Below are 19,007 nucleotides of genomic sequence, written 5' to 3'. Positions count from 1 at the left end.
TATATATATATATATATATATATATATATATATACACATATAAATGTAATCTCTAAAAAGAAGTTTCATACAATATTTAAACTGTGTCTCCATTTTTATTGAACCTGTCACATGAGGATAGATGTGGAGATCCCACCTGTGGGGGGTCATGTCTGTATTTGGAATATTTCAGATTTGGATTCAGAGATCAAGGGTCTTCAACTAGCTGTCTGCATACGGGCCTACATCCTAAGTGGAAAAGACAGATGGACTGAGTGTGGATGTCTATATCCTAGCCCTTGGGAGGGAGAGGCAGCAAGATCAGGAGTTGGCTTGGGCTTTGGGAACCCTTAAAAACAAAACAAACAAACAAACAAAAAGCATAAAACCACTCAGAGCTCTGCTGTTTCTTGGGAAGATACTTGTGGGCAAAGAGGTGACAACCCTTTCTCCTTCAGCTTAAGAATTTAAACTTCAGTTAAGTGCCCTTCTCTTCTCTAAGTTGTTGTTTTCACCGATAGTGCTGGAGACTTAATCCAACACGTCATGCCTTCAAAGCAAGTGCTCTACAACTGAGCCAAAATGCTTTCCTATGTTTATAGGCAAAATTGTTATGATAAAAACAAGCCCCAGCTGATAAATCACACCACAGTAGGACAGCACTATAAATGAGAGATACCTGACCAATACTAGCCTTTGGGCCTCCCCAGATGCCCTACTACATACATGCTCTCCATGACCCTAACTTGTACCAATGGAGTTGCTAAAGAGCTATCATACTCGTGGAGCATAAATTCATCCAGAGTGAACACTATGGAATTCTCCACAGCTTTGTGGACCCCAGGCAGGCCTGGAGGGACGGCTCAATGGCTAAGGCCACTGATTGTTCTTCCAGAGGACGTAGGCTTGATTCCCAGCACCCACATGGCAGAGGATCCAAAGCCCTTTCTGGAGTCTACAAGCACTGCAAGTATGTGGTGTACAGATATACATGCAGGCAAAACACCTAAAATAAAAGATAAGGAAAATTTTTTCCCAAGTTAAAAAAAAAAAAAGGCCCCAGATGAAAGGAATGCCCAGCATTGCTGCCCTGACAAGCTGGCACGCGTGAGCTCCCCCATCCTCATCAGCACAATGCTTATGGCAAGACTCAGCATACAGTTAAAGTGAAAAGACCCCCTGTTGGATTCTGCAGTATACGATGGAGTAAATGGGCTGGTGGTGTTACTAAGATGAATGATGGAGGTTACTGTAACTAGCTGGAAATATGTTTTGGCTTCCGTACTAGAGACAAGATGATAAAGGACTGAAAATTAGTGTATCAGCACCAGTTTTGTCCTTTGGGCATAAAATCCTGCCAGTTGGAGGCAGCCATCTGACCTGTGATTTAGAAAGCATTATGTCAGGTCCACCTTGGTCGGGAAGCTGTGTGAGAGGAAAATCGAAGGACAGGAGCCATCTTTTTGATTGCAGATACAATCATTGTGGATTTGCCAGTGGTCCTCCTGCCTGTTCTAGAGGACGCTCTGTCTCACAGCAATCCCAACGTGAGGATGGCGGCGGCGGTATGCCAGTATTGCATACAGTCACATAATCCTACTGCCCGAGACATCATGCAGACAGCCCTCATAAAGGGTGAGTAACTGCCACTTGTGAACTGGGATGTGGGACATAGGTGACCTCACTGTCAGCTCTCTGTCTTCTCCTTTTCACTGGAATGCTGGGGTGTCTGCTATTTTGCCTTTGAGCCTCTGCTGGGCGCATGGAGATAATTAGTTTTTCCTAGGTACCTTTACAAAACTGGTGCCATGAACTGGTACCTGGTGGAAGCTTTCACAGATGCAGTCTATAAACCATGTCCTAAAATGGATGAAACTGGAGGTAGTATCTTAACTAAAATAAGCCACAACTAAAAGACAACCCCCCCACCCCCACCTCACGTTTCTATGTGGAAACTATAATTAAAAGATCAACCTAGAGGTGAGGGGTGATTACAGAGGTTAGTGGTGGGAGGCAGAAAGTGGATAAAGGCAGGGGGTTTGATCGATGCAGTGCTGTGCACATGCATTGAAATAGCCCCCTCAACCCTGTTAATAATACAGTTAATGCGTGACTAGCCAATGAGTTGAGGCCTAGACGTCTAGCCCAATGGTAGTATGATTGCCCAACACATCAAGACCTTGATTGGATTGTACCAAGAAACAAATATAACACACAATGGCCTCCCATGTAACATTTTACTATTGAAGATGACATAACAATAGCTAAGTACATTTTGTAAGATTCGGTTTTTAAGTCACCCCTGCATGTCACGCTTCACGTTTCTGCATGGTGGCCTCCAGGCCTCACCATGCTGGGGTTAACAGCTGTCAGGTGAGAGGTCACTGACCTCTCTTGATCAGCTAGCTGTTCCTTGACTTGAGAAAACCCTGACTAGTCGGGCCTTCTATATGTAAACAACCACTGCCTAATTCCTCTGTTTTAGGGACTTCCTCCTGGCTCCCTATGCCTTCCCAATCTCCATGGAAAGAATTGGCTGCATTTCTTAGCTAGATCAGAAGTGTTACCCAAGAAGAGCTCTGTTAAAAAAAAAAAAAATGATCTATTTATGATAGCTCTCTCTGGCCCTACTCTCTCCAAAGACTGATTAATTGATTGATTGATTGATTGATTGATTATATGTAAGTACATTGTAGCTGTCTTTAGACACACCCCAAGAGAGCATCAGATCTCATTATGGATGGTTGTGAGCCACCATGTGGTTGTGGAATTTGAACTCAGGACCTTCAAAAGAGCAGTCAATGCTCTTAACCTCTGAGCCATCTCTCAGCCCCAAGAAGAGCTTTTATTCTTTTAGCCTACACTTGAAAGGTAGAAGCAGGGGTATCGGAAGTCAAGGTCAGAGCCAGGAGGTTGCACAGCTCTTTAATCCCAGCACTCAGGAGGCAGAGGCAGGTGAACTCTGTGAGTTCAAGGCTAACCTGGTCTACAGAGTGAGTTCCAAGCTGGCCAGAGAAACCCTGTCTCGAAAAACCAAAGGGAAAAAAAAAGTTTTTTTTTCTGTTTTTTGTTTGTTTTGTTTTTAAATCTTAAAATAGTCCACATGGTTGAACTATGGGAGTGGATTTCCAGACTCAGAGGGATAATGGAAGGTGAGGTATCAGGCAGACAACAGTATTTGGTACCAGTTTGTAAGTGGTGCTCTGTGAGAGGAAAACATCCTTGTGAAGCCGCGCCATCCTTTTCAATCCATGGGGCAGGTAACAGTGTGGACAGCTGGGCCGCAGCTCAATGCCTGGCTCTGGAAGGCATTGCCACCTACCCGGTGATCAAGAGGATCCTCCACCAGCTCTTCCACAAGAACAATCAGGCCACTGAGGAGCAGGCTTGTGCACTCCTCAACCACCTTCAGGAAAATAAGGTACGTGTTGGCTTCAGAGAGAAGGGGATGAGGAAAGAATGCAGGTGGCAGAGGAGGACGGTGAGCACAGGGCAGGTGCACCGAGTGAGTCTGTGTGGAACTGGGCATGTGGGTGTGAGAAACCAGCTCACAAGTTTCTAGTAGGGAAAAGGTTGAGTCCTGCCGTGGCCTCAGGTTTATCACACAGGACCCCACAACTGTGTTTATCCCTCTGGGTAGAAACACAGACCAAGGCAGATTCAGACCACCCCAGGGACTGAAAAACAGGAATGGGAGACTCTCGATTTCTGCTCAGATTATTAGATCTTTCTTTTCTCCTTTTCTTTTTTCTTTTCTTTTCTTTTCTTTTCTTTTCTTTTCTTTCCTTTCCTTTTCTTTCTTTTCTTTTCCTTTTCTTTTTTCCTTTTCTTTTCTTTTCTTTTTTCTTTCCTCTCTTCTCTCCCCTCCCCTTTTCTTTTCTTTTCTCTTCTTTTCTCTTCTTTTCTTTTCTTTTCTTTTCTTTTCTTTTCTTTTCTTTTCTTTTCTTTTCTTTTCTTTTCTTTTCTTGGTTATAACCCAAGTCTGACTGCTTGGGGAGAAGAGTGCCCTATCTCTTATTATCCCACCTTGTCCCTTAAAAGGAATGGTATCTATGACCTTGAGCATCTACTCTGCTGAATGACATGTCAGGAAATAATTTCTTCAAGCCTCTATTATCTCTAAGAGTGAGGGAGACTATCCATGCAACGCTTCCTTTTCCTCAGACCCTGATCCACACAATGCTTGCTGTGGAGCTGAACAGCAGGCAATGGAAGGACCGCATCGTGGCCTGCCGTGCTTTCTCTCAGATCACTGGAAAAGTCTGCATAGTAAGTCTCCTGCCTTTGCTTCCAGAAAGCTTGGCCAGGCTGGCCTGGACTCTTCCTACTTTTTGCTGGTATCTCATTGCTTCCTCTTATTTATAACTTGGATTATCGTTAGGGATGATGTAAGCCAGTCATGGCGCATGCCTTTAATCCCAGCATTTGGGAGGCAGAGGCAGGCGGATTTCTGAGTTCGAGGCCAGCCTGGTCTACAAAGTGAGTTCCAGGACAGCCAGGGCTACACAGAGAAACCCTGTNCGAGGCCAGCCTGGTCTACAAAGTGAGTTCCAGGACAGCCAGGGCTACACAGAGAAACCCTGTCTCGAAAAACAAAAAAAAAAAAAAAAAAAAAGGATGATGTACCTCTCTGACTTTAAGCAGTGTTCCTGGTTGGGGGTGGCAATCTACAAGCTGTGACCCAGCCACTATCTAATATATACACAAACCAAGAGAAAGAGCTTAGAAACTTTATAGTAATTTGGCCCTGTCTCAGTATCAGGAAACATTATAAAAGTATCAGTCAAGGATGTATTCCCCCTCACCCTACACTGGAAATTGGCCCTTGATTACTTTGAGAAGCAGACTGAAAAGACCCAACAATTCAACTTGACAAGTGCCTGAGCTGGCTCTCTGAACATTCAGTGCATACATACAAAAACATGGCCCTTTCTTTAAAAAACAATGGCATTGCAATTTGAGCAACAAGACTAATAATGCTTATGACTTGATGTCACCCTGTGGATCCTAGGATTGAAGGCCTAGGCCAAACGCCTTTGTGGAATACCAGGGGACTCCAGGTATTAGAATTCAAGGGTTGTGCAAACAAGGCACTTTGTATTTTTATTATTAAAGCAAGCAAAGCAGGAGGTAATGGTCACAGCTTAAGCAAATACAAGTACAGTGAGGGAGGCCACCTGGGGTTATTTACCCATCTTTGCCCATATGAAAAGAGCCAATATTCTTCCAAGGCCTTTCCTTTTCCCGCAGAGAATGTGGACTCGCTAGGGCATCCCTTCCTTTCCTGGCTTTCACGTGCACTCACCTAGCATAGTTTATGCAATTCTTTCCAGAAGCCACCTTGTGGGAAGAACATTCTGCACCCTGTTCCCAGCTTTCTTATCTGGGCTCTCACACCTTGAGAGCAGAGTGAATGTATGATGTTCTCTTGAAACTTTCAGGAGCCAGTGTGTATTGAACGTAAGTGGTTGAACAACTTGAAGGTGTGGAACTTGGCTACAACTGAAAGAATTTCGAGCAAGTGACACCTGAAGCTCTTTTCACTATTCCATTCTAATCACTAGCTGTTGGGAGTGGAACCGGTCCCTTCAACCTTTCTGCTACATACATACATACATATGTATATGCATAATGTGGATGGGTACATATGATATATATGGATATATATACACATATATATGTTCAGTAAATGTTCAGCTGAAATTATATGTATGGTAGAGGAATTAGAAAATAAAAGGCATTTTCTTCCCTCACAATTCTCATAGTAAGACTATAGAGAAAACAGTTTCCTTACAAAGCATCATTGAGGAGCTAGAGAGAGCTCTCAGTGATGAAGAGCATTAACTGTTCAAATATAAAGACCAGGATTTGTATCACAGCACCCACATCCAACCGAGGTGAAGTTCCACACATGCCAAAAACTATGAGCGTCAGTTGTAGCAAGAGATCCTGCTGTGGAAAAAATGCAGAGTGGCTGAGGAAGGAGAATGCTCTCCTTTAGCCCCTCTGCATGTATGCACGTACGTATCCCTTCCTCATGTACACACATGCTGTTCACCTCACAGACTTACATGCACAACACTTAAATGGATCTATTAGAGTATTTCATTTCACCATTCAGTGCAGACTGGAAGATAAAACCTGGGCACTCAAAGCTGGCTTTGCAAGGGCATCCCTACGGATCGCTTGCGCATCTGTGAGTCCTGGTATCTGAGATGAAAGGAATTATTTTCAGAGAAATTTCTTTAACTCTCTCAAGGGTGTTCCCTAATCTGCCTTGAGCTGGGCAAAGCTAAGAAAAGCTATTCTGTCTTTGGGTTGTTGATGTAATCCCTAAACACTGCCTGCCTTCAATAGAGCTTACGTAGCCTCTAGATCACCTCACTATTTGGTTTACCCTAGAGCCTAATATTTTGTCCTGAGTTCAGGACTATGATATGTTCACAGTTTGGAGAAGACTCATAGAGCAGTGAACGCCCAGGGCTCTGCTATGTGGGGACTGTGTAAGGGATAGATTATAACTGCGCTGCGCCTACCCTTTGACAGAAAGAGAAGGGCCTGTTTTCTCTTGCGTCATTCTGGGGTTCCTTAAAAGGGATCAGAGGATGGAGCATGTGGATTCCTCAAATGTGCGCGCACACACACACACACACACACACACACACACAATCTCTACCCACAAACACACAAGCACAGACACAAACAAATGTTCAGCTCTTCTGGCAATGTTTCTTGACCTTTTGAATGAAATTGCTTCTCATCTTTATATTAATGAATAACATTATAAGGCACTCATAAAGGAGAGGGAGAAGAAAGACTATGCTGGTTAGATGCCACGGCAGAATGCTTGCTGAACTATGAGATGGTTCACTGTAGAAGCAATGGATAATTGTGTCTGATACCGGAGCTTACTTCCTGAGGGCTCATGGGGTATGCCATATTGGAGGAATAATGGTGTTTTGTTCTCCCAGAGACATCTCTCCATCTTACTGAAACTGAGACTATGTAGGGAGACTACCGTACAACACAAGAACACATAGCATGGGGGAAAGGGTTAGTGAGTGAAGAGTATTTGTTCTTGAGAGTATTCTGGCCGGGCGGTGGTGGCTCACGCCTTTAATCCCAGCACTTGGGAGGCAGAGACAAGCAGATTTCTGAGTTCAAGGCCAGCCTGGTCTACAGGGTGAGTTCCAGGACAGCCAGGACTACACAGAGAAACCCTGTCTCGAAAACAAACAAACAAACAAACAAACAAAATAAAACAAAACAGGGCTGGTGAGATGGCTCAGTGGGTAAGAGCACCCGACTGGCTCACAACCATCCATAACAAGATCTGATGCCCTCTTCTGGAGTATCTAAAGACAACTACAGTGTACTTACATATTATAAATAAATAAATCTTTAAAAAAAATAAAATAAAACAAAACAAAAAGAGAGAGTATTCTGGTTCAATTCCAAATACCAAAATACTACTACTGTATCAGGGAGGACACCCTCTCTCGTACCAGGTACCGTTGTGTTGCAATGCTCCCATTCCTGTGGTACGTCGACACACTTACAGGCAAAAAACACTCATACACATGGAACTTAAAAAATACTAAAAAAAGAGCACATAGCTCTAATTCCCAAGGGCTGGAGTAGACTTCTAAACACATAGAAGTCATCTCTTGAGGCAAGTTTTAAGTCTTGGATCAGGGTCACCTTCATTCATCCCACCATGGCAAAGGGAAAATGTTTTCCCGTCCATATTTCTGTCCGGGGTTCACACCACTCTTGCTTGCAGAGGCTTTTATTTTGTTGTGGAGGTCAATATCCTACTTCCTGATGTTCATCAATTGTTTAAGTTCCAGGACAGCCAGGGGTACACACAGAAACCCTGTCTCGAAAAACCAAAAAAAAAAAAAAAAGAAGTTTGGGACTGGAAAACTAGTTTACACATAACGACACCATCATCAAGCACAACTGTAGTAATGTTTTCCTTTCCCTATAAGAGAGAAGTGACTAACTGCCCTCATTAGTACAGGACATGGACTTTTAGTACCAAAACCAGAAAAGTCTCAGGCAGTCTGGAAGGAAAAAGTTACTCCATTATAGAACACTTTCAAATTTAAGTCTCTTACTCTCATTCTTTTGGCTCCAACATGATACAAGAGTTTAAGAGACAAGTTTGGGAAATAGACCTGGATTTAAGACCAGTTATAAGTACTTACCAGAATCTCCTTGGGCAAGTTAATCAAAGCCTGTACTATGCCATCTGTAACTAGAGACACCAACTGCCCAACTGGATTGTGATTAAAGGATAGGGGAAAAAAACCTGGTATCAAATACAAAACTGATAGCCAATTATCATGCTTACTTCTAGGATATGAAACAAAAAATAATCCAGCTGATGTGCAATGACTGGAACAAGGAAGTAAGGCAAGCGGCTGCCAAAGCCCTGGGGCGAATGAACCTTGGCAAAGAGATTCATGACATGATCAGGTAGGACCCAGTCACTATAAGCTTAGAAACTCTTCCTTTCTTAGAAGTGTGTCGGGCAGGGTGTGGTGGCACATGCCTTTAATCCCAGCACTCGGGAGGCAGAGGCAGGCGGATTTCCGAGTTCAAGGCCAGCCTGGACTACAGAGTGAGTTCCAGGGCAGCCAAGGATACACAGAGAAACCCTGTCTGGAAAAACCAAAAAAAAAAAAAAAAAGTGTGTCTTAGTCAGGGTTTCTATTCCTGCACAAACATCATGACCAAGAAGCAGTTGGGGAGGAAAGGGTTTATTCAGCTTATAGTTCCACATTGCTGTTCATCACTGAAAGAAGTCAGGACTGGAACTAAGCAGGTCAGGAAGCAGGAGCTGGTGCAGAGGCCACGGAGGGTCTTTACTGGCTTGCTTTCCCTGGCTTGCTCAGCTTGCTCTCTTATAGAACCAGCCCAGAGATGGTACCACCCACAAGGGGACCTCCCCCCTTGATCACTAATTGAGAAAATGCCTTACAGCTGGATCTCATGGAGGCATTTCCCCAACTGAAGCTCCTTTCTCTGTGATAACTCCAGCCTGTGTCAAGTTGACTCAAAACTAGCCAGTACAAAGTGCCTGGGTGATTTGGGATTCAGTCAGCATCTGTTGAACTCCCTATATGATCAGCACCATACTAGGTCCCACCACAAAAGGACATTGCCTAGAACTGTGGCAGAAATGATAACTGCTGTAGGAAAATGAAATAGCAGTGTGGGCAGGTTTCATGGAAATGCAGTCATTCCAGGCTGGGAGATAACTCCCAAAATGAGCATTGTAAGAGGGGCTGGACAGGGAAGCTAAGTTAAGATTGTTAGAGGGTGCAAGGTGGCACTTTTTTTTATTTGGTTGTTGAATACACCTGAATGTCTACCATGTTAGGTAATAGGGACATCTGAGGTCTGAACCCAGTGAACCGTTGATGGCTGTAAACTAACTAGGAAAGGCTATATAATTGAGCCCACAAAGCTAGAATTCTATCCTGAGGGCACGGTGGAAGGGAACAAGGCACTGAAAAGCTGAAGGGAAACAGAAGCCACCTGCGTTTTACAGAGTTAAGCTGTGTCAAGGAAATTCCCAGGAGCGGATTAAGGCCCTCTCGCTGATCCGCATGCTCAAACTCATGACAGCCAAGCTTCTCCCAAGCTTCCTGACCTGCTTCTCTGATGAGTTCACAGGAATTCGACAGGCAGCTTGTTTGGCAGCAGGTGCCTTGCAGATCCGTGACCAGATGGTAAGTCACCTCATGGGATAGACCTTGAGAGAGCTTCCGTCTCTGTGGTGCCTGGCACACTCACTGTTCTGTGGAAGGTGGGATGAGCCGTCAGTCACATCATCAGCAAGTAGCACTGAGCACTTAATGAGCTCCAACTTCAAGCCATAGCTCTCGATTCTGTTCTCTTCTCGGTTAACTAACTAGCTTCTACTGCTGAGAGGTTTTTCGGTTATACTATCAGGAACAAACTGGACACAGGTATTCAAAAGAAGTCTAAGCAATTCGGGGTAATCCTTGCACTTGGGAGATAAGGCAAGAAGCTGGAGTTTTAAGAATTTGAGGTGAGGGGCTGAAGAAACGGCTCAGTAATGAAGAGCACTGGGTGTTTTCCCAGAGGATGGGGTTGGATTCCTAGCACCTACATGGCAGCTCACAGCCATATCTAACTAGTTTCAGGGGATCCTAGGTCGCTTTCTGGCCTCTGGAGGCACAGAGTTGCATAGACAGCTACATAGTGATGGTCTCAGAAACAAGAATGGGAAGGGGGTGGAGAGGGAGTCTGGGACTAGTGGCACAGTTTAGTGGCAGAGCAGAGCATGCAGTTAGTGTATGTATGACTATAGATCTGTGTGCTGAGAAAAAAAAAAAACCCACAAAAGTAGATAATTCAGCTAGTTATCACACAGGCTGATCCCTGAGGCTGTAGCTCGTGTGTTACTAGAGACGATGGGTGGTTGTTTGTCCAGTTAAGGCATCCGTAGAAATGAGTGGGTCCCTGTTTCTGATCCATTCTGATTCTGGCTCCTCCCGTTCACTTTGACCTTTGTCTACTGCAGGTGCTTGAACGCCTCCTGAATCTGATGCAAACAGATCCTTACTGGAAAATTAAGGCCTTTGCCATTCGAGGTATTTCAGAAATAGTAGCTTCAAGCCCTAGACCTGAAATACCTTCTCCTTGCTGACACAGACCATCCCCAGCTCCAGTATGGTGGGAGGAATGATCTCAGCTTCTCAGAGGTCTCTGGGCTGAGAAAGAAGAGTTTGAGATTTCAGTTAAGCATCTTAAGTCTAGGGCTATTTAAACTTGTTAAGCAAAGAGACAGCACACAGTCCCCACCAACAGAATTAATACATTTCTAGTAGGGATCCACTGTTGGATACATCTTGTGTTCTCCCCCCNCCCCCCCCCCCAAAGATTTCAACTACAGCACTTGGTAAGAGTCAAACCAGGTTCAAGACATCTGCAGAACTTAAACCTTGCTCTTCAGTTTTCTCAAATGGTCTTTGGCAGACCCCTAGCAGAACCAGACCTAGTTAAACCTGAGAAACAGGTGTGCACTCCTCCCCTACCTTAACTACACTGCTCTTCCAGTGTTATATCTGCCCCCTAATTCCTGAATAGGCAAACTAGTCTATGTTTACATCCCAGTAGGCAAGGACAGGATGAAACACTACCCTCTTAGTAGTCCTTTGGAAGAAATATCCCCATGCAGAACCAGGCCTCTCGGGAGGCAGAGGCAGGAGCAGGCAATTGTGAGGCCAGCTAGGGCTAAACAGCAAGACCCTGCCCCAAAGCTAGGCATCAGCTCTCATGCATGCTAGACATCAGCTCTCACACATGCTGGGCATCAGCTCTCACACATGCTAGGCAGAGGTTTGCTAGCACTCTAAGTTTCCTTCCTAAATTTCACTACTGGAAAATACTTTTTTCATCTTACTCCTATCTAATGATGATCAACTGCCATCCCCAAAATACTGTCTGCAAAATTCAAATTCCCTCTGAACACTACAGTGTGGGCAACCTAGTCGCCTTCAGTAACAGTGAAAATCGCTTGACCTCCCACCCCTACAGCTTTGGGACAGATTGGAGTAGTGAGTCCCCAGCTGACAAATAAGCTGCTCTGGGCTATCCACTATGAAGACTCACCAGGCGTGCGGCTGGAAGCCTGCCGGAGCATCCTAGCCCTCAAGCTTCAAGGGGCCCAGGTCAGGGACACTTTCCTGGACGTGCTGCTCCTGGAAAAGCACGAGGCTGTTCTTAAGTAAGCACCAGACCTCTCGGTTTCGCCATGACCTCCTGCACTTCCAACTCCCCAACTCTTGATCATTACCTGCTCTGCTAGGTGGGTGACAAGCAAGCTCTGCCACAGTTAAAACTGTCACAGCTCCCATAACTCCTGTGTATTCCTCTTCCTCCTGTGAGTTTTAAGTTATTCATATATTCAACATATATCCAGTACTTACTGAGACAATAGCTCTGTGAACCTGGAGGAGGCCTGTATCCATACTCTTAAGTGCTGGGTCTCCCCTCAGCCCTTTTTTTGTCTCAATCCTCCAATGCAGTCCACGCTACCGCTGTGGTGACAATTAATGGCATGTGGTAACTTTCATAAAGGTGTTTAATAAACAATTGTCAATGCCTTCCCACATTATTTCTGAAATTGCACAACAGCTCTGTAAATTATCACGTCAATTCTACAGAGAAGACTCAGTTAAACTGTTGATGTGTCAAGTTTAGGATTCTTGCCTAATTCCAAATCCTCCATTGTTTACCAGTATGCTTTCTTTTAGGACGGGGTCACAACATTTCACTATCTTTCAGGGAAATTCACCAGACAAGGAAAGCACTCAACTTAGAAAAAGAAGGAAGTCAAGAAATGATTCAGGAGATCAAGAAAAAGGTAAAAAAAAAAAAATACAAACTGCGTTTCCAGGGCTTCAAGAGGCTTGCTATTAAACATGATGTAATCAATTATTTTATATTTTTTATGATTTAGTTTTTCTGAGACAGTTTTACTATACAATTAAAATTACCTCAAAGTTGAGCTCTTGCCTCAGTCCCCTCAAGTGCTGAGACTAACAAGCAAGTAATACATGCTTGGCCTGATCAAATTAATGTTTTTTCCTAATGTTTTAATGTATTTCCTAATACAGTTGGACAGTTGCTTTTTAAAAAATTTTTCCCTTAGATCCAAACACTAAACCAAAAGGACTTACTGACAGAGAAAATACTGAAGATAGAACTGGCCGTAAAAAAACTCAAAGAAACAGCTAAATGGGTTTACTCAGAACCCAAAGAGGGCCAAAAACCTCTGGAATTCTACACTTTTCTTCAGAACTTCAAACCTAAGAGTAAGTTTCGGAGGGTGAGCCCATTCCTTGACTCTTCTCACAAAATGACCCCAGGATCCAGCCAAGACTTCATAGGGAGCCCTGAATGGACGGCTACTTATTCGCCATCTTAGTTTCCACGAACTCCCTGCCCACCCCACCCCCACCCTTCTCATACACCCACAACTGCTGGAATTTAAAGGGTAGCTCTAGCTGAACTGACTTTAAAAGGACATGTAGAAAAGTGCAAGTCTTTATAAGAACAACTACTGTGTATGTTTACTGAAACACCCTCGAAAGCACACATTTAATCTCTTACAGTGGTCACCCTGTTAAAGAGGGACTGGGAGGGGTACAGTCATTTTATGTTCTAATTTAAGGGAAGAAATACTTCCTAAAAACACTCTGCCTTAAAAACTGAACCTAGCAGTTATGATAGGATCTTAAGAGGCCCAGACATACTCTAAATGGCCAAGGTGCAGGAGTCAAGCTATACCAGAACAGGATCACAAGCAGCAGCCTCAGATCCCAGGTCTTCTGGGGTCAAGCGCTGTTTCTGGCGCGCCAGGCTCACTTCCACCAATCATGAGAACATGCACTTGCCAGATTTGGGAAAGTTGCGTCCAACTGCGGTGGGGGGGAGGGCAATATGAGAGTGGAAAATAATCTGAACACCGATATTTCCCCCTACAGCCAGCTTGCAAAAAGCTGGGTGACTAAAGTCTGTGAAAGCACAACTAGGTGACATGACGCTGTCCTTGTGGGAACGAGCAATGCCAGTAAGTCACTGATTTCAACCAAGCGCTGAACAAATACTGTATGTATTTCAGAGCTGATTCTGCTAGTGAAAGATTTCCTGCTAGGACTGTTCAGATCGGAGTTCAAGTACCATAACTAAAAGGAGTCAGTTACCTCCAAAGCCAATCCAAGGCCCGGACCAGATAAGCTTCTCTTCTTTAATGGCAGGGATGCTAGGATGAGCCCAGGGCGTTGCACATGCCAAGTGTCCGCCTTGCTCTACCTCAGCTCGTCTTTACAAACGTTAAGATACTCCTTTGACATCCTAAGCCACGCTGTCTTTCGTCTTAGCCATATTTTATCGTCTTTCTCATCCCACACTTCTTCAAATCAATCCCCCCAAAAAATCTAGGCTTAGAAAAGACGGTCTTTGGCACTTCTTTTTTTTTTTTTTTTTTTTTAATAAATCTGACGTTCATACAAACTTAACGCACAGCACACTGACCCCAGCTCAGCCCCACAGACTGATGAGAGAGAACCCAAGGAAGCAGCAACCTCCCTATCTCCAGCAGAATGGCGCAGCCGATGCTACCCGGTACGCTGGACTCTGCCAGGAATGAAGCTGGTGCTCTGAAAGGACAGGGGTCAGGACCACTTCTGCAAAGAGCTTTCCCCTCCGCTTCAATTTCTGCATTTACTTTTATACCTAGGTAAAAAGGTTCTTCTCAGGCCTGAAGACTGCAACACTGAAAAAATCCTAAAGGTAAACACAACCATATTGATGCTTAGCAAGGTAAGAACATGACCTCTTTAAAAAGAGAAAAAAAAAAAAAAGGTGGCAGTGGTAGTGGAGAATCGAAACAGCATTCTTTCCAGCCATCCTCAAGAAACTAATTCGGAACGAGGTGTCTTGGTGAGTAGCAGCCCCTTATCATATAACATGGTTGCCAAGGAGAGCTGGTCTTCCACACTGACACAGGGCAAGTCCCCCACTCTCACAAACTCTGGGTAGGAGCGAAGCAAGAGTTCCATGGCGTCGGCTTGCTGGGGGTGGATTTCTAAGCACTTGGGTTCCTCTAGGTGATAAACGCGAGAGTTTTCCACCGTGTGATACAGGAACAGGCGGCCTCCCTCACCCACCAGCCGAGCTACGCAGTCCTGAAGCATGTGGACTTGGGTTTCAGTCGTCAGCTGGGCCCCCACATTGACGGGTTCTCCAGCCTCCCAGCGAACTGGGAGCCCGTGAACACTTAGAGCCCGTTCCCTATCGGTCAACACAGGGGGCAGGGAATCGTGAATGAAGTCTTTTGCTCTCTGGTCAGCCACGGCATCGACAGGAGCAAAGTGTCCCAGGCGAGCAACCAAGACCCGCACCTTTTCCATGAAAGCTGTCCGTCTGGGATCCTTAGAGTCGGAATGCTGGGCCCCCATGTAATCCATGAAGTCTCGGGGCAGGCCCCTGCGGAACTCCACGTTCTCCTCTATGGCCGCCTGCACGGCCAGAGGCAATACAGCCTCCAGGAAGTCACCCCACGTATTGCGCTGGTAGGTGGACAAGGTGAGGTGCAGGGAGTGGACTCCATCCTGACATTCAGCTTGGTGAATGAAGCCCCGAGGAAAATAGAGCAGGTCTCCAGGTTCCAGTACCGTTTGCAGCACCGGCTCACCAAGGTCCTCCTGGCTGAAGTTGGGACTAGAGGTCAGGGCCAACTCCTCACTTGGGTCCCGCGGTCGGTAGACGCGCCAAAGTTTCCGACCTTCCAGCTGCAACACGAAAGCCTCGATGTCGTCGTAGTGAGGAGCAAAGCCCTGCGAGTCGGGGGGCGTGAGGTAGGCGTTGGAGCCCGCCATGCTGCCAAACTGCTCCTGGAGCACGGCCAAAAACTGCCAGACGGTGGGCGAGAAGGCCTGCGGGCACAGGAGGCGCAAGGAGCAGCCGGCTCGGTACAAGGACCACGCGGCGGCCGGAAGCGCCCGGCCCGGCGGGTTCAAGGTCTCCCGCCGCCCATCGACGTAGCGCGCCGCGTCCAGATGTTGCCCGAACTGCACGTCCTCGTAGCGCAGCATCGAGTCCAGGTCGGCGGTGGAGAAGAGCCCCTCGTAGTAGCTGCGGTCCTGCCGCCGCACCAGCACCGCCTCCCGCTCCCACAGCCGCCGGTAGAAGTGATCCGGAGGCAGGGGCGCTAGGAGCCACTCGAAGAGGCGGGCGGCGCGCCTCCGGCTGCTGGGGATGCCGTTCAGCTCCGCCAGCACCTGCTGCAGCGGCGAAGCCCGGGGTCGCCCCGGCTCGTTGGCGTGCGAGCCCGGCGGCGGCGGCGGCGGCGGAGCGGCCGTCCCCAGGTTCCGCGAGAGCGCCGCCCGCCCCTCCACGCGGCGCGGCAGCGTCGCCGGAGCCGGCCTCGGGCGCGCTGGCACCGGCCGCGGCTCCGCCGACCGCAGGACCTCCGGCAGCTCTGCGGGCCTTTTCCGCTTGCCCCGGACCGAGGCCACCGCCACCTTCGAGTCCGACTCCTCTCCCTCGCTCCGGAGCGCGCGAGCCCTCAGCGCGGCCACGCGGGACGCCGCCGCACTTCTCCGGTGCCTTCGGATCTTCCGGGGTCGCAAGGGCAGGGCCAAGACCGACGCGCCGCGGGGCTGCGGCTGCCGTCGGCGCCTTCCTCGCCCGCGCTTCAGCCGCGCCGCGCCGTTGCCATTCGGTAGCTCGTCCATGGCGGGGCGGCCGACGGGACCCACGCTTCCGCGGCCGCGGTGCTCTCTGGGAAGGGGGCGGGTCCTCCGGCATTGCCTGGGTAGGCCAAGCCTACCGTCCTCCTGGGTCCTACAGCTAGCCCGGTTCGTCACCGTTTAAAACCGCGGTAGTATGCACTGGCAAGGCAAAATTCCCTACCAGATAAAAGATTCCATGTAAGAAAACAAGGCACGAGGCATTTCAGAAGAAAACAACGTCATTCCTCTTTTTTGCTTTTCTGGAACAGGATCTTTCAACAGAAGCCATAGCTACATCGTCCTAGAACTTGCTAGGTGAGCCAGGCTGACCTTGAACTCACACAGATCCTCCTGTCTCTGCCTTGCCCGTGCTGGGGTTAAAGGTGTGCAGCGCTGAGCCTGGCTTCCTGTTTTAGTCCGCTTTTTCATTTTTGTGCTAGGCATTTTTGTTCCTAGGCAGTTTCCTGGTAGAATGAATGAAGGCAAAGTTTGATATTCTGTATGAAGCACAGCTCTTACTGGCTCTCTTCACTGCAGAAAACTTCATTGTTAAGCCTCTTTCCTCTTCATTTCCCTCTCTTTCTCCTCAATTACAAAGCCTTGCCAGGTATGGTGGTTCATGCACGGAGAAGGCTGAGGTTACAGGGTGAGACGCTTATAATTAATATTCTTCCTCTGAAAAGGAAGTTACGGACTTCTCCACTTTGTCAGTGTATTGCTACATAGTCCTTCCTAACCTCAAACTCCTGGGCTTGCCTCTCAATATGACATTGCAATAAGCTATTTCTCCTCCTCCTCCTCTTCAAGCTTCTGGCACGCAAGCTTGTGTGTGCCTGACTCAAAGAGGCCAGAAAGGAATATTAGATCCTTTAGAACTGGAGTTACAGTAGTTTGTGGAATCCTATCTCTGATTCTTGGATAGAGTTGTAAACACTCTTTAACCACTGAACCATCATCTCTAACCCCCTGCAGACACCGCTTCTGCAAGCATTCTTGCGTGTGTGTGTGTGTGTGTGTGTGTGTGTGTGTGTGTGTGTTACATATGTAGGTACCACCATGCCTGGCAGAACATAGGTCTTGCTTGGGCAGGATGGCAATACGTTCTCAGGGAATTAGGTAGCTTAAATGAATTGATTGGAACCTGTGATGGTTAACTCCGATTATCAACTTGACAGGTGTTAGTGTTAATTTACATAGTGTGCTGCAGTTTTCCTCTTAACCTAGCTAACTCCCAAATAATCGAGACTGGACTAGTATATTTACTCAAGAAGCTTTAAGGGCACAACAACTGAGCAGAAGTACTCTATTTTAACCCTTTGTGCTAATCTGGCACCTTCCCGCCAAAATCTCCTTGATACATGCAGCATTTTAGTACTGATCTGGTTCTCTGGGCTCCTGGATTGCTGCTGACTTTGTTTTTTGTTTCTCTTTTTCCTGATGTCTCTTGGAGTCTCTACTCCTGACCAATCCCCACTTCCTCTCTCAAACGCTGCAAATGTCCAGCCCTATTCTCTTTCGTGCTCATTCATTGGCTGATCAGCTCTTTACTGACCAATCAGGGAATAATTATGGAGCACCACAATTTACACCAACGTTGAGACATGAGAGTCTCAGTATAAGGATTGCAAACAGATATGGGGGCACAGAGGTGTCCACATTTGAAGAATTCATGAATAATCTTTACACAGTACACAATAACATCATAACTACAGACAGGATCTAGAATCACTAAAGAGGCAAGTCTCTGGACGCCTCTGTGAGAGGTTAAAGAAGGAAGAACAGCTCTAAAAGTGAGCAGGACCATTCATCCCATGGGCTGGCGTCGGGGGTGAGTAAGAGGGGAAAGCAAGCCAGCGCTCTGCACAGCATCTTTATTCTCTGCTCTGAGTGAGAGTGAAGGGAGACTGGCTGCGTCCTGCTCCTGCGGCCACTTCTAGGCCACTTCTACCCTACCATGAGGGAATAATGTAAGTTCACATAAATCCTCCATTAAATTGAAAATATCTTTTCAGGTTTTTTTTTTTTTTTTTTTTTTTGTCACAGCAGTGAGAAAGTTACTGTAACAAATCTAATAGAGGACCATACCAGATAAAGCTATCATGAGAGGCTGTGAAGGGTCTGCCCAGCACTGAGGAGTGGGGTCTTAAAACAGCCAGTGTCATCCCAAGTTCTGTGCCCCACAAGGAGGCTACAGGGGCCTGGCAGAAGGGGTCTCAGGAGGCACAACCTTCCCTTTATAATAACCACTGTTTTTTGTCTTTTTTTTCTTCTTCTGGTTTTTCAAGACAGGGTTTCTCTGTATAGCCCTGGCTGTCCTGGAACTCACTTTGTAGACCAGGCTGGCCTTCAACTCAGAAATCCGCCTGCCTCTGCCTCCCAAGTACTGGGATTAAAGGTGTGCGCCACCACGCCCGGCTTTAATAACCACTGTTGTTTTTTAAATTTAATTTAAAAGTTTTTTTGAGATTCATTGTATGTGTATGGGTGTTTTGCTTATATGCATGCCCATGGACCATAAACAACTAGAAGATGGTATCAGATCCCTCTTGGAACTGGAGTTATAGCTAGTTTTGATCTGCCAAGTTATAGTTAGGGTGCTGGGAATCAAACCTGGGTCCTCTGAAAGAGAAATTAGTGCTTTTAATGACCGAGCCACACCTCCGGGCTCCTTCTTCTTTTTTAAAGTGTGTGTGTGTGTGTGTGTGTGTGTGTGGTTTGTGTGTGTGTGTGTGTGTGTGTGTGTGTGGTGTG

General features: G+C 46.5%; 2 protein-coding genes across 2 annotated transcripts in view; one reads left to right on the top strand and one right to left on the bottom strand.

Annotated features, from left to right (window-relative positions):
- Window positions 1-19,007, top strand: part of Heatr4 (HEAT repeat containing 4) — a 31,364-nt gene that overhangs the window by 9,396 nt on the left and 2,961 nt on the right. Inside the window, exons 6-19 of the mRNA XM_029540544.1 lie at window positions 1,453-1,614; window positions 3,240-3,400; window positions 4,144-4,248; window positions 8,342-8,460; window positions 9,539-9,719; window positions 10,538-10,607; window positions 11,554-11,743; window positions 12,304-12,382; window positions 12,671-12,833; window positions 14,261-14,343; window positions 14,631-14,761; window positions 14,831-15,724; window positions 15,792-16,260; window positions 16,344-16,382. Coding sequence (XP_029396404.1) covers window positions 1,453-1,614; window positions 3,240-3,400; window positions 4,144-4,248; window positions 8,342-8,460; window positions 9,539-9,719; window positions 10,538-10,607; window positions 11,554-11,743; window positions 12,304-12,382; window positions 12,671-12,833; window positions 14,261-14,343; window positions 14,631-14,761; window positions 14,831-15,724; window positions 15,792-16,260; window positions 16,344-16,382 — 2,846 coding nt within the window. The remainder of the gene's footprint in view (window positions 1-1,452; window positions 1,615-3,239; window positions 3,401-4,143; window positions 4,249-8,341; window positions 8,461-9,538; window positions 9,720-10,537; window positions 10,608-11,553; window positions 11,744-12,303; window positions 12,383-12,670; window positions 12,834-14,260; window positions 14,344-14,630; window positions 14,762-14,830; window positions 15,725-15,791; window positions 16,261-16,343; window positions 16,383-19,007) is intronic.
- Riox1 (ribosomal oxygenase 1) lies at window positions 14,002-16,337 on the bottom strand. Its single transcript, XM_021202125.1, has one exon. It carries the CDS (start codon window positions 16,257-16,259, stop codon window positions 14,433-14,435), a length of 1,827 nt encoding a protein of 608 aa, XP_021057784.1. The 5' UTR covers window positions 16,260-16,337; the 3' UTR covers window positions 14,002-14,432.

The sequence above is a fragment of the Mus pahari genome, chromosome 7 (genome assembly GCF_900095145.1).
Source record: "Mus pahari chromosome 7, PAHARI_EIJ_v1.1, whole genome shotgun sequence".
NCBI lineage: Eukaryota > Metazoa > Chordata > Mammalia > Rodentia > Muridae > Mus > Mus pahari.
Note: the sequence above shows the minus strand (reverse complement) of the source record. Positions and strands in the feature narration are given on the sequence as shown.